The sequence below is a fragment of the Urtica dioica genome, chromosome 2 (genome assembly GCF_054948205.1).
Source record: "Urtica dioica subsp. dioica isolate 48M chromosome 2, U.dioica_male_clone48M_v1_H2, whole genome shotgun sequence".
NCBI classification, from domain to species: domain Eukaryota; kingdom Viridiplantae; phylum Streptophyta; class Magnoliopsida; order Rosales; family Urticaceae; genus Urtica; species Urtica dioica.
In genome coordinates, this window is record NC_142757.1 from 37,685,141 (window position 1) to 37,699,986 (window position 14,846).

General features: G+C 33.4%; 1 protein-coding gene across 7 annotated transcripts; it reads left to right on the forward strand.

The window, feature by feature from the left end:
• Positions 1-1,841: 1,841 nt before the first annotated feature.
• Positions 1,842-9,572, forward strand: LOC149404608 (indigoidine synthase A family protein). 7 transcript variants are annotated; one of them, XR_016294747.1, is made up of 16 exons: positions 1,842-2,033; positions 2,128-2,221; positions 2,429-2,539; positions 2,940-3,022; positions 3,116-3,175; positions 3,306-3,366; positions 4,154-4,260; positions 4,532-4,609; positions 4,798-4,843; positions 4,942-5,062; positions 5,144-5,229; positions 5,425-5,521; positions 5,666-5,762; positions 6,566-6,637; positions 8,620-8,690; positions 9,157-9,554. XR_016294747.1 is itself a non-coding variant. In XM_089606453.1 (13 exons), exons 1-13 carry the CDS (start codon positions 1,932-1,934, stop codon positions 5,674-5,676), a joined length of 1,044 nt encoding a protein of 347 aa, XP_089462579.1. In that variant the 5' UTR covers positions 1,842-1,931; the 3' UTR covers positions 5,677-6,051. The 7 variants fall into 7 exon arrangements, 3 of the variants coding, with proteins under 3 accessions (XP_089462579.1, XP_089462578.1, XP_089462580.1); XR_016294741.1 differs by having other exon boundaries at positions 6,566-8,690; positions 9,157-9,572; XR_016294779.1 differs by lacking the exon at positions 9,157-9,554 and having other exon boundaries at positions 5,425-5,508; positions 6,566-8,911.
• Positions 9,573-14,846: the final 5,274 nt, after the last annotated feature.

Genomic DNA, 14,846 nt, shown 5'->3' on the forward strand with positions numbered 1-14,846 from the left:
TATAAGGTCTGACCAATTCTATGACTTTGAGACTGAGTAGTACACTGGGTTCCACCATGTCCTCTGGTGATTATGATGTCGACTCCATCACGATTCAATTTAGCTCAATGTCGTTTGATAAATGTCGTACCAAGGAGGTGAAGATTCCTATACATTTCTTTACGCATGACCTTACGTAGTGCCCGCGCCTATCCATGTTCCCATCCCCACCTCCATGTACTCCATAGATGATGATTCGCCTCAAATTGTTGGATATGTTGTATCTGGTCCCCACTTAGTTGGAGTATTACCTCAGTATCATGTCTTCTGCAATGTTGTTAGAGGTGACCAACAAAACTACAATATGCATCTCAACTACTGCACCACAGCGTATGCGAGTCTCATGACATAGTCTGACTATTGTGACCTCCAAGCACGATCCGGTGGTAACCCCACTGCCACTCAATTGACTCTTTTTTTTTTTATCTGTTTTGAACTTAGTATGCATTTTGAACTTATATTTGGTTTTGAACTTAGTATGCATTTTGAACTTATCTTTGGTTTTATGCCAATTTTTATATAAATTTTATATTAGTATTATAGGTCTTTAATAATTGTATATAGGTTGGTGGTGTCGTTTTTGTGGTACAATTTTTTTTAATTCCGTCTTCCATAAAAACTTCAACCATTATAAATCTTCTTCGTCGAAATAAAAAAAATTAATAATTAATAATACTATAAATTATCATAGAAGATAATGACGCGTATGCCAAATAAAAATTATATTAAATTATCACTAATAACATTACAACTTAATTTTTTCATATATAAATTATCACAAAAACATTTTTTAGGAAAAATGACATATATATATATATATATAATATATATATCATGTATTTTAGTAAAATGTCGAGTTTAACATTTGGTTTTAAAAAATATTGAGTTCATATCTTCTGTTTAACAAAAATGACAAAATTATATTATGAAATGGATAAGTGTCACAAATCTCCCTTTCATTGATATTAATTTTTATATAAGAAAAACCGAATCAAATCCAAACTAGACCCTAACTTCCATATTCTCAATTTTGAAATAAGAATAGACTTAAATTGAAATTAAATAATAAAATTCATATTTCCCAAGAGATGACTTCATTCTGTGTTCGAATTGCAACTCTAAATCCTGTATTCTATGTTCGAACCTGTGATTTTGATGACTATCAACTGTTGATTTTTATCCCTTTGCCTCTGTCTTTGTTGTTTACGATTAAGACTGTTGTTTATTTTTTAGTTTTTAAATAAATTACATATATGACGCTAATAAATAAAAATATTTTTTGTTTACATATAAATATTATAGTAAACGTCAATGAAAAATTAATAAAAATTCATTAAAAGAAGAGTCGTGACACTGTTGTTTATTTCAGGGTATAATTTCGTCATTTTAGTTAAACAGGTTGTATAACCTCGACATTTTTAAAAATCTAAGATTAAACTCGACATTTTACTAAAACACAAAGTATATATATATATCATTTCCTTTTATTTTTAATTAGATATTACATTACTTTATCAAACCAAACAGGTTAATATAACATTCTCATAAATCTATTTAAAATATTAATTTTCATAGACAAACAGTAATAAAATTGTCCAAATTACGATGTTGATTATGGAAACGGTAATGATTTTTATCCCGACTCACGACTCACGACTCTACAAATAAAAAGCCTAAAAACTGTTTAAAATTGTACACGTAAGTGTCAGGCGCACTGTATGGATAATTAAAAATCGTGAGTTTGTTTGATAGCATCACTCTTATGCAAAAGGTTATTGTAAGAGGTAATACCGTAATAGGTTCGTCAATTTTCCGTTCTTAAAAATAAATTAAAATATGGGCAACGAGAGAATCTGTTTTGTTTTGCTTCCTATTCGTCATCTAAATCTACAATGAATTCTTCTGCTTCATCAACGTCTTCTTCTTCGGCTCTCTCAAGGTTGTCGACTCTCAGGAGACACTTCGATCCCTTGAATCAACACTTCGATAACAAGGTGCCAGTTTCCACTTCCCTGGTTATCTATATTTTTTTTTCCCTTCGCTTTCGTGCGTATTTATTTTAGGCAGTTCATCCCGAATCGTACACAGAGTTTTGGCTCAATCAAGCTTTCTGAAGAAGTCTCTAAAGCTTTGTCAAATGGAGAAGCTATTGTTGCTCTCGAATCCACCATCATTTCCCATGGTAATAACAAACAGGAAATGCTGAGAGATTTTTCTCAAGAACTCAAGTTTCTCTGACCCCTTCTTTTTTTTTTTTTTTTTTTTTTTTTTTTTTTTTTTTTTCTAATAGAGGCTGTCTATCTTTTTATTTTATTTTGTAACTAAACGTCTCAGCTCTTTAGAAGCTTAATTATTGTTTGAATTTTGAATATCATTGATTGTGCATTAGGGATGCCATTTCCGCAAAACCTTGAAACGGCGAACGAGGTTGAGGTGATTGTGAGGTCCATTGGAGCTGTTCCGGCCACCATTGCGATTTTAGATGGAACTCCATGCGTAGGTATATATAATTATAACTTTTTACTTCATAAATTTGATCCGCGGAAACTAAACAAGTTAATCTTGATTTCAACAATAGTTTATCTGATCATGTTTGAGAAATGTGCCCCAAATGTTCATGTGTAGGAGACTAGGCCAAGATTTATATTTATTAGACTAGAATGATATTTTGTTTTGTTGTGTATCGGCTTTGATGATAATTTGATGTGTCGTGTGTGCATAGAATTCTCAAGAGATTCAATGAGTTGGTTTAGAAACGAAGATTTCAAATTTCTATGAGCATGCATAAATTCTGTCTTGGCTAGATTTTGTTAATTTTTGTTGAGAGCCTTGTCAAGAGATGGCTGTAAGAAAACCCCATTATTGATGGCGCTGACCATTTTGTTTTCTGTCTCTCATAGGTTTGAGTACTAAGGAGCTTGAGAAGCTTGCAAAACTCGGAAAGAAGGCTCAAAAGACAGCTCGTAGAGACATTGCACATGTTGTAAGTAACCTTGTTATAATCATTGACCGAAAATTCATAATACATAGAAAATTTCGTTATTTTTACAGCCATATCATCATGTTCCATTGTTAGGTGGCTACCAGAAGAAATGGTGCAACTACTGTGTCTGCAACTATGTTTATTGCTTCTTTGGTAATCAATTATTATTTTTTTTAACTGGTATCGCCTTTGAAATCATTCTGGGTTTTGATTCCACAAACATTGATATTCATATTTCCAGATCTTGTGCTTCATTATTTGGTTTATAATGTTTTATCTGTAGGTTGGCATTTCAGTGTTTGTTACTGGAGGGATTGGAGGCGTGCACAGACATGGTGAACACAGTAAGTATACACTTTTCCAAAATTAATCTACGACTGAAATCAATGATAAGAATACCACCAAAACTCGCACTATTGATGATGATGATTAGTGGTCTCAGTGTTACATTGTTGAATTTTCTTTCCAGGATTTGGTTTTAATACAGATTTTGTGGGTCTATAGTCCGCAACTAGGGCCCAAACTGTAACAGGCTTATTATGTTTCCAGGCATATTTGACAGAATACAGATTTTCTGTACACCATTTTGAAACTTCCCGTTTTCTGAGAATTCTGCTAAAAAGGTTGAATTCATGTCAGAGAAAAGGTTCAACTACTACGTCATTGTGATGCTGTCTGGTTAAAGGTCTTATATTTGTTCTCTGCTTTTTAGCTTCTAATAATTTGGTATCCAGTTGGTTAGCAGTGAAAGTTAGTTTTTTTGTAGCTGAATCCATCATTTCCCAATCGCCACTATGGATACAAACTAGTTTATTTTGTATTACTTAGACCATAAACAAAAGGAAAATACAATGATAGGTATCGGACATTCCGGTAGGAATTTCTTCTTCCCGCTAATCTCGCATACAATTTTCATGATGGTTTCTCTACTAATCCTCTTATTTATCAGCTAATCTAAACTCCCAAGTATTCTATATCTAACACCTAGTTATCTCTTATTATCGTTACATCCTCAATATCTAAGTTCCTAAAAAGCATCTTGTGATTTATCACCTTTTTTTTTTTTTTTTTGCAAGGATTATCATTGGCTTATTACATTCAGAAAACTTATTCTTTGTATCTTCTGTGTAGCAATGGATATATCTTCTGATCTTACGGAGCTTGGGAGGACACCCGTGGCCGTTATTTCTGCAGGTGTAAAATCAATATTGGATATTCCCCGGACACTTGAATATTTGGTAACTCGATATTACTCTTTATATATAGTTAAGAGGGTTTTTTTTTTTTTTTTTTTTTTTTTTTTTTTTTTGTGAGTGAAGTTTTGATCCTAAAATGCTACAAAATCAAAAGGTCAAGGACCACTTTGCTCCAAAAAATAGTTTAGGGATGCAAATGCCACAGGCACAATAGGTTATGGACTATTTGCATTAAAAATCCTAATCAGTAGTCTAATGTTATTCCATTAGATTTTTTTAAAACTAATACAGCTTTGGTCAAACTTCGCCACAGGAAACACAAGGAGTTTGTGTTGCTGCTTATAAGACCAATGATTTCCCAGCATTTTTTACCGAAACAAGTGGCTGCAAGGTAACATCGTGTCACATCCTTGTCTTCTTTGTTGAAGTTGATTTAATTCTCCCTAGAACAATAAACATTGGATTGAATAAAATTGAGCAACCAATCCATACGACTTTACACCTCTTTCTCGAAGAAAATATAAAGTGATTGAGATGGTTTCTTATTCCCTCATCATCTGATTTTGGTATGAAAACCAGGCGCCTTGCCGTGTAGATTCTCCTGAAGACTGTGCTCGGCTTATTGGTAACGCAAATGCTGGTTATATGTGAATTTTTTGAGCTTGTTTTTGAAGTTTATTTGCAACACCTGCTTGATTTCCTTCTCTTTTCACCTTCTTGTAGATGCAAACTCAAGACTTTGTACAGGAACAGGAATTCTGATTGCGGTTCCGATTCCAAGAGAGCATTCAGCTTCGGGAAGCTTAATTGAATCTGCAATTCAGAAAGCCATTGGAGAAGCACGGTAAACAAATATCTATAGTTTAGCTATTAACTTCAGTTCTGTACAATACATATTACATTACCATCTTTAACCAAAACTCAGGGAAAAGAACATAACTGGAAATGCCGAAACGCCTTTCTTGCTAGCAAGGGTTAATGAATTGACCGGAGGAGCTTCTCTCTCTTCAAGTATCCTTCTATATATTATTACTGTTTGCCAACACATCTAAATCAGTTTTGCATCACTTGTTCTGGCATGAGTAATCATATCCACAATGGAAGCTGAATGAACATGTATTAGGAATTATGAACTAGTAAACTTATTTGCCATATAAATCTCTGTAATTGATTTTATTTGAAAGCAGTTCCGTAACCAAAACCTAGACATTGCGTTGGTGAAGAACAACGCCCTTGTTGGGGCTAAAATTGCTGTTGCACTTTCACAACTCAGACAACATTCTAAACACGGTGAGATTTTAAGGTTTGTTTATTCATTTATCAGCATGAAGGATCTTGAATGCAAAATAATACTACCGAGGAACTTAGGAAATTCCTAATCTGCGAAGAATAATCAAATTCAAACAGCCGAGTGCTGATTAAACACTTGTTCTCTCGTGTTTAGCAGGTGAATCGTAGCCCGGGTTGTATATAAACATAATATGTTCGAGAACTACTGGAGTTTTGTTTTTGCTTGAAGATCTGGTTTCCTCGACTTCGAGGCGGTAAGGCTGTGGATCATATTTTGAATGCAGTGTGGAGATAATAGTTCACCTTTTTGTTTAGGGGCAAATGTGTGTGTGCACAACAGTGATTTGAAAGATTTGTTTGTCCTAAAAATCGACAGACGAATAAATGGTGCAAAATTTTGGTTTTTAAATTATCACTGATAGAACTTAGTTGATATTACTATTATAAACACATCTTGTAACTTTTTGGTTTATGTATTGATATTTATTTTGTGTTTTGAAAATCTCAATAAGAGCACAAATATAAAAGTCCAAACAAATAGCAAAAACATAACGCTGTGACCGGGATCACTACAGAAATTATCAAGAAAGAAATACTAATTCATAACTTTAGAGCTAATCATCCCACGTGAAGTTGCATATTTTCAGAAAATTAGGAAAATAGTTAATTTAAATGTTTGATATTGTTAAATAACCAACGTTTGGTAAATCTTAAGTAAATAGTTGTAAACAATGACATGGCCTAATATATGGAGGTGGTTATTTATCTAATATTTACGTCTGTAAATACATGAATATGACTATTTATTTAAAATTTACCAAAAGTTGACTATTTAACAATATCAAATGTTTAATTTGGTTATTTTTCAAATGAACCATTTTTTCTATTAGTCCACTCAAGCTCAAAACCGTCGAGTCGAACTCAGCTGGGTAGAGCTTGCAATCTGCCTAAGCCATCCACAAATAACCATGGGCACTCTATAAGATCATTATTGATAGACCCGACCATTGCGGAACATCAAAAATACTAATCAGTGATTTTGTGCAACACTTCTCAGGAATCAAGTCCCTTACACAGGATTTCAGCGTCACTACTCTCAAGAACTGATGTGACCAAAGCTCTTCGTCAGGTTAATTCGTGTTTCCCAAATCATAAGATTCAATCTGATCCCAATCCCCAACGTTTTGATCTCTAACTTACTAACTCAAGTTAAGGCTTTTATAAATCAAGGACTTAACATGTTAATTACAATAAAGCCATAAATTATAACTGTCTTACCAGATCCTTCTAGCAGTTGCCGAGACTTGCGTTGTAAGCAACTGATTCTGAAGTCAATAATCCACATGATGAAATTTGTTATCGGTGAAGAAAATTAAACTTTTGATTTAATATTAAAAACAAGTATCTATTTTATTTGATAAAGGTCCTCGAATCAACTTCAAGTTATTTAGCCCAAATCACGTAAATGCATAAGCCGTGGTAACTTTAATCATATGATAAAGTTTATTTGAATCCCAAAGTTAGTATACATTATGTTAATATACCTTCATCATGGGAAACTTTCTTTATGGCCCAAAGTATACACAACAAAATAGACATGATTTTAAGTTAATTTATAAGCCGTAGTAACTTTCATCTTAAGGCCAACATTATTTGAATCCTAAAGTTAAAATACATAGCCAAACTTTCATCTTAAACTTTCTTTACAGTTTGTTCATTAGCACACCATTCCTTTTTTATTTTACAAAAAAAAAAAAAAAATCAGCGTTGGTTTCTTCACTCTTTAAGTTCTATTCAACGAAAAATAATGCGACGTCAACAATGTTCAAATGGGATATCGTAAGTCAGGCATCCAAATTATTTTGATAGCATATGAGTGTTAAATTCTAGAGAATTATGGTTAAAGATAAGACGATTTTGCCAAATCTAATCCGTAGAAAACGAAAGCTATGAAAAGACAAAAATTATACGCAAAACACAGTGGTCTACCGTAACGTCAAAATTATTATTTTATCTATGATGAAATAAACAATAATTACAATCCAAAACTACAAATTAATCATTTTAATCATAATTTTTAGATCCATCACTACCTAGACCTGATTTGTCTACTCTTACTTACCGTGCCATTATTGATTGTATTAAAAAAAAATTGGTAATTTTTTGTAATGTAACTTTTCTTTAATTTGTCACCGATCTTATCCCACAAAACTAATCAACTCATAAAGCAGTCTTGTATTTGAAATCAACTTGTATAAAGAGTTGACTATTGAAAAAAGAAATCTAGTCTTGTTTGTCATATATCATATATTAGTATTTTAATCAGACGTGGAATCTCAAAATCGCACAAGGATATGCTAGTTGTTTCTTATAAAATATAATAATTTTAGAGGAATAGTTCTTGATATGAATTGACCAGTGTCTTTATCTATATATTAAATGTATACGAACTGTTGAATAACATCGATTTAGTGTTCAACATGCATTCATATAGCATGTAAAACCTGGTAGCTTGTTGTCTAAAATATCGAGCTAGAGTTGAGACCGTTGAGGCAATGAGAATTGAAATTGATGTTTATATTCTCCTCAAAAAGACTATTCAAATATTTCTGCTTCATAAATAAAATATATAAATAAACTTGATTGCCTGTTGCTCAATATAATAATGATATCCTTATCTGAAATCACGTACTGTGTGAATGTATATAATCAATCAATCTTTCTCAAATGCCAATTTGCTCAATTATATCGAGTTACTGCTATGTTTCTTTAAGCACGCTAATTACTGCTGTATTTTTATTCACCATATAGTGGATTTTTGGGGATATTTCTAATTCTAAGACAAAAAAAAATGGCTCTTTCCACCTTTGTGTAATTTTCAAAAACATGTCAATAAATAAGACCAAATCAGAAGAGATAAACTTTTTTCTCCGATCTACCCTTATCTCAATTTAATACATTTTCTTTTATCATTTTTTTTAACAAAAAAGAAAAAAACAGTACCCGCTCAAAATATATGTTTTCTCTCTTCCTTTCTCTTTTCTCTCGTTTCTCTCTCGTTTCTCTTCATTTTTCACCCGTCCGTGCTCTTCCTCTCTCTCACTACGGCAGCGATCACTTCCAAGCTCCGCAGCAACAAGCTTTCTCCCACTTTTGCAGGAAGCTCCGACCTTTATCTTCTGGTAAGTTTCTTTATTTATTTTTAGCTTAGGTATTAAGTCTGGGTAGTTCTTGTTCGAATTGTTCAAATAGACCTAAGTTTAGTTGAATGATGTCCCAAAATATGTAGTCCGAAAATCACTACACTGATTTAGATTTCCGTTGAACATTTCGTGACTATGTTGTCACATAATAGGGTCTACGTGACAACAAGGTCAATTTGGTTAAAGATTTCGTGACATCGATGTTACAAAATTTATATTTGAGATCACATTATCACGAAACATAGTATTTTGTGATAACATATGTGTTTCTGATGAAGAATTCGTGACAAAATTGAATATTTCGTGACAACATTATCACGAAACATATGTATTTTGTGATATCATGTTGTCAAGAAATGCTTTGGCCACTTCGACATTTCCCTCATATTTTACTTTATTTTGTTATAAATTTTTTATTTGTTCAGTATATTTAGATTATGTGTAGTGATGAGACAGTTCCATACTTTCGTCAAGCACAACTGGAGATGGGCGAAACCTGGACGTTACGAGACCAAAAGTAGTGAGGCAATCTTAATACTTGTGATAGCGACGTATAAGGAATTCTCGCATCTATTGTATGTCACGCTATAGCTCACACCTTCTACTCATGAGCTCAATGTTAAGTATGAGACATAAGGTTCGGTGCCACTAGTAAGTATTGTGTTCGACCTAAGTTTGAAATGTTATTTGTATCTTTGGAAAGAGAAAACAAATAGATCGAAATTGAATTTGATAGTGGAGATGGAGCACTTGTAACTCGTAACTTTGTATTTCATGAGCACACGAAATATATTGAGATCGATTGTCATCTCACTTTACACACTAACAGAATAGGACCATCACGTTGTTGTTAATCACTTACGCATACAGATCGTCAACTTGTTTATGAAAGCTCAATCCACTCCATGTTTTCGATTCTTAGTTTACAAACTTTCGATGTTTCACACTAATGCATCGTGAGTTTGAAGAGGGATATTAGAATAATATATTTATATTAGGGGTATTTTAATCTTAGCCTACTATTTGTATTTGTCTATTTATTTTCTCTCTTATATATTTTCATGATTACTTTTGTATTATGGGATCTTAGCCCTTTTTTGTCTCTTTCTCCCTCTCTCAAATTCCTCATCTTCTTCTCCTTGCAATTTCTACATTGATTTTAAAATGAAATTTAATATGGTATCAAAGACTTGTCCATTAACACAATTTGAATTTGTTCAGCCCACGCAAAATATGAGAGAAATTGTTACTCGGTTTGGTCACGTTTTACGTAATGAGAGTGTTGAAGTGAGATAATCTCACATTGATCGTATATGTGAATGAACATGTATTTATATATCGGTTAGACCTCTCTATTTAATACCAATTGTTTTTAAAATAGAATTTATATTTTTATCTATTAAATTAGTTTGTACGTAATTAACTTTGGAGCGACTTTGAAGAGATAAAGCACATAGATTCTCCCAATTATTTTACGTGAAGAATTTTGATCGAATTTAGATTTATTTGACTAATATTATATTATTAATACCGATAAGTTGCTCGATGACGAACTGGATCCATTGTATTATTGAGTGTGCAATAGTTATCTTCAAATAAAACAAATAATATAACTTATAATATTGCCAAGATGTGAATTAAATATGATTTTCGGATTTTGGACCTATTGACACCCAAGTTGATAGAGAAAAGAAGTCACATAAATGAAGCAGGTACAATGAATTATTCTATTACGACACGTGAGTAATTTCACTTACTATATTAATATTTTTCATCATTTGACATTCCTGGTATGGGTCCGATGACTTCAACTTTGTTATGTTCTTTATATATTTGTTTGAGTTCTCTGTTTTTCCAAGAAAATAAATGGAATTCGAGAAAATTCTCATTTTTTAATTCAAAGTTATTTGTGGGCGTTGTGTACTTTAGTCATTGGGAGCTCACACGTGCCAATTTATTACTGCAGTTGCCGTAGATCTGGAGATAATGCACGCTTTGGAGTTTGGACCAACACGTCATGTCAAACAAGACCGAGATGGTCATTGGTCAACTTCTAAGGTTCGGTGTGGCTTACGTGTCTTGACATTTCTTGTACATGCACGTCTAATTAATTTGCGTGACATTATTTTTTTGGAAAACCGGAAATTTGATTTACTTAGAGTGGCCTTAGATCATTATACGAACAAAAGGCTCTTCATTAAAAGATAGAAAAGCGTCACACACATAAGATTGTTGTGTTTTGCTTGACTAAGAAGAAAAAGTGTATTATCCTTCGAACAAAGGGGGACAAATGTGTAATGTGTGGTGTGCTATGAGTTGTATGAGCCATGAGGACATGTCAATTTTTCAGAGAGGTTTTAACGAGGATGGTTTTAAAAAATAAAGAACAAATATTGAAACTCCAATCAAACTGTTATACTTGAAGAGATGTGTATCGGTTTATTTTAAATATCAATAAGAAATTATATGTGACTTTTCTAAGAAATAACATGTTAGATCTTGATGTATATAGCACAAATTGATGATGCTATAAAAACTGTAAAAAAATATATTTTGGAGTACTTTTCTTATATACCACAATTACAACTAAGAAAAAATGTCATTTTCCTTAACCATGGGTTGAGCCAGAGATTCTATATGTTATTGGCTGTACTATTTGATTCATCAAAACTCCAAGAAACAAATCATGCGTTGGTGTCGGCTTCTTTCAAGCAATGTCCAAGATAATAGTACACGACAACAAACTAATGATTTAGCTACGATTGGGAATAACCACGACAACTTGATGTACATCCAAGATTATTCAATTTTCACGTTTCAATGAAGCGGCATTCTATAGTGCTCGTTAATTGGGTTTAAAAAAATTAGCTGCTATCTTGCCGCGATTATATTTAGATAAAATAACCCCTAATTCTCTCTATCTCTCTCTCCGGCCGACCCAACACGACCACCACCCTTCCAGCCTCGCCCTGAGCCAACAGCCTAGCACAATCTACTAAGTCACGGCCACCACATCCCAGACTCCTCCATATCCCTCCGGCAAGGACTACCACCACCGTCCACTACTACAAAATACACTTTTAGATGCGTAGTGTTTTTAGGTGCGACATGTCGCATCTAAAAGCCTATTAAATGCGAAATGTCGCATCTAAAAGCATCACCGAACTTCATTAAAAATCCATACGATTTTTACACTAATGTGTAAAAAGCATCTAATGTGTAAAAATCAAACTAAAAAATATGGCTTTTTAATGAAGTTTGGTGATACTTTTGAATTGGACATGTCGCATCTAAAAACATCACTGTAATTTTTTTTTTAAAAGCAAAATTTTTTAGTTCAATTTTTACACATTAGATGTAACATGTCGCATTTAAAAGTTTGAACTAGTGTTCGATGCAACACGTTGCATCTATATTTATATTTCATGAAATTATGTACGTCTAAACTAATGAATATATACTTATGTAGTTCTTTTGCGGCTATATAGCCAATTTAAAGTTTGAGCTTAGCAAAATAAACAAACTTTCTAAAGTTGAGATGAGCTAGTAAAAAATCGTAAAAATCACCAAAATACCCTTTCATTCACCCTCCGATCTCCATCGCCATCGTCGTGATCTACGTCACTATCACCATCAATCTCTGTCGCCAGTCGATCCCCGACCCATTGCCGTCAATCTCTCTTGCCATTGTCGTCGACACCATCGTTGTCGCTCTCCGTCCCCATCAGCGTTGATCGTCGTTGCCCTCGCAATTGATCTATGTCGTCATTGTCGTCCATCAGCTACCATTGCCGTCGATCCCTTGCCATTGTCGTCGACACCATCGTCTTCGAACTCTGTCGCCATCGATCTCCGACACCATCGCTATCAATCTTTTTCGCCATCGATGTCGAACTAAGTTAGCCAAGGTAAACTTCAGTTGATCGGCGTTTATTATTATTTTTTTTTCAAGTTTGTGAACTAGTTTTCCAAAGATCTCAAAATAGTTAATCTAGGTCTCCAAAATTCTAATCCAGTGTTTTATGTGTAATTCACTTGTTTGAGGACTTCGGTTCGTTCCTCTCGTGATAGTTTTATTCAACCTCTTACAATCAAGACACTTCTCGGAAGGCTTATGGTGAAGAAGATCCGGTCTATGAGAAAGAAGACTTGTTTCGCTCCTTAGAGTTTTCACATTGACTTATTTGACGGGTACTAGTAATCAAAGATGGTGTTGGCTTGTTTGTGTAATATGGACCAGTAGACTAATATTTAAAAAAAAAACTAAATTAGTATTTAGATCCTGAATATATCAAAAGGATAACATATTTGATCTGTACTAGTAATCAAAGATATTTGCGGCTTCTTTGAAGGGAAATTAATGAATTCAATTTCATCTATAAGTTCTTTTTGTTCTAAATCAAAATCCACATTCGTATTAGTATATACAAACTCACACTTATCCACAAAATCGAACGCTACAAACAACTCAACAACACAAAAAAATAGCGAATTAAAATTTTGGACACATGGATTAATTATTTTAAAATTCCAAGAAAACTGGTTCACGAACATGAACCCGAACATAAAGACAACAAATATAAAAATTAAGAAATTATAATGAAAAAAAAACCATTTCAGAATCAGTTGATGGACTGAAATTGAGTTTGGTAGCTAAAGAAGTTGATGAAAGTCATGCATGATTTCTATATCAAAATTAAATAATTCAAAAGCCTCAACTACACAAAAAACACTAGATTAAAATTTTGGACACCTGGATTGATTATTTTGAAATTCTGAAAAATCAAGTTCATGAACGTGAACACGAGCATAAAAATCAGAAATCTAAACATTAAGAAATTTTGATGAAAACATTTTCGAAAAAGATTTAAAATACTTAATTAAATATTTTAAATTGAGAAATGTGGATAGTTAAAACAATATGGTTAAAACCAAATTGTCAAGATTAGGGTTTAAAAAATATAGTGTAGAGATTTTTTGTTGATTATTAAAAAAAATATGCTTGAAATGTGTGTTGCGAATGTTAAAGATTGTTGATTGTTAAGGATTGTCAAAATTTTTGTTGCAATTTTTAAGTGTTGAGTTTTGAATATGTTTTCAATGTGTTAAGAACAGTATAAAAATTTTGGTTTAGTTAAAACAAATTACATTTTGTTTTAGTTTAAATAATCAGGATAGTAGCTCCTCGTCGTAGCATGATCTCTGTTTTCTATCTTGATTCCAATTTTGGTGGGAAAACTTGACTAATAAGTCATGAACCGATGTAAAGAATCTGAATTCTTAGAGAGTAGGCATGCTGATGACTACATTGAATCCTTCTTGATTTTTTGAAGCCTCGGCAAACTCTCTCGGTACTTTATCAGCAAAAATAATTCTTATATCCACATAATATAGGGCTAGTACTTATCGAATTTACTCTCGAATGGCTTACTTAATCGACTCATGTTGATTGTACTTTGTGGTCGGTGATCTTTCATTTTTCGTGTTTTCTCTTCTTCGTATCGACCTCTTGATTTGTAAATAGCTATAATGGCTATTTTTCCCTCTGCGCTGATGTACTTTTAAGATTTCAGAAGGAACTCATCGTCGTCTCAAGAACCTACCTTATGCAGAGACCAACAAAAGCCGAATTGGTGCAACGACCCGATGTGATTCCTGACAGCCTAAAATCTTCTTTTAGGTCATCAACAAGTGCCTTCTGTTAGAATAGAGAGTGATGTAGTGTTTCAGAGACTCATATTATCTTTGTCTAAAGGCCAACAACCTCTCCTTTGGATTCCGACCTGACCTTGATCCCACAAATTGCTCTTGGAAGATCCTACATAGCCATTTTCACAATCCGATTGAGTTAGAACACAACTTGCCGTACCACTTCTTAGTAATTCATGTTAGTGTGATAGATAAAGCATGGCACATTACGTGCAAGTCTTCCCCATTGTAGTGATATTCAAGACTTGAATGTCTCGAGGTGGTATCCCAGATCAAACTTTCTGTCATATGGGGAAATGCTCGAAATTTTGAACCCTCCGTGGGAGAAGTATTCTACTACCCTCGCAGTGAATGGTGTCACTGCTGGTGGATCGAGCGCGCATCGGACACGAACGATCGCTCCGACGCGCCTCTTTTGAGATGATT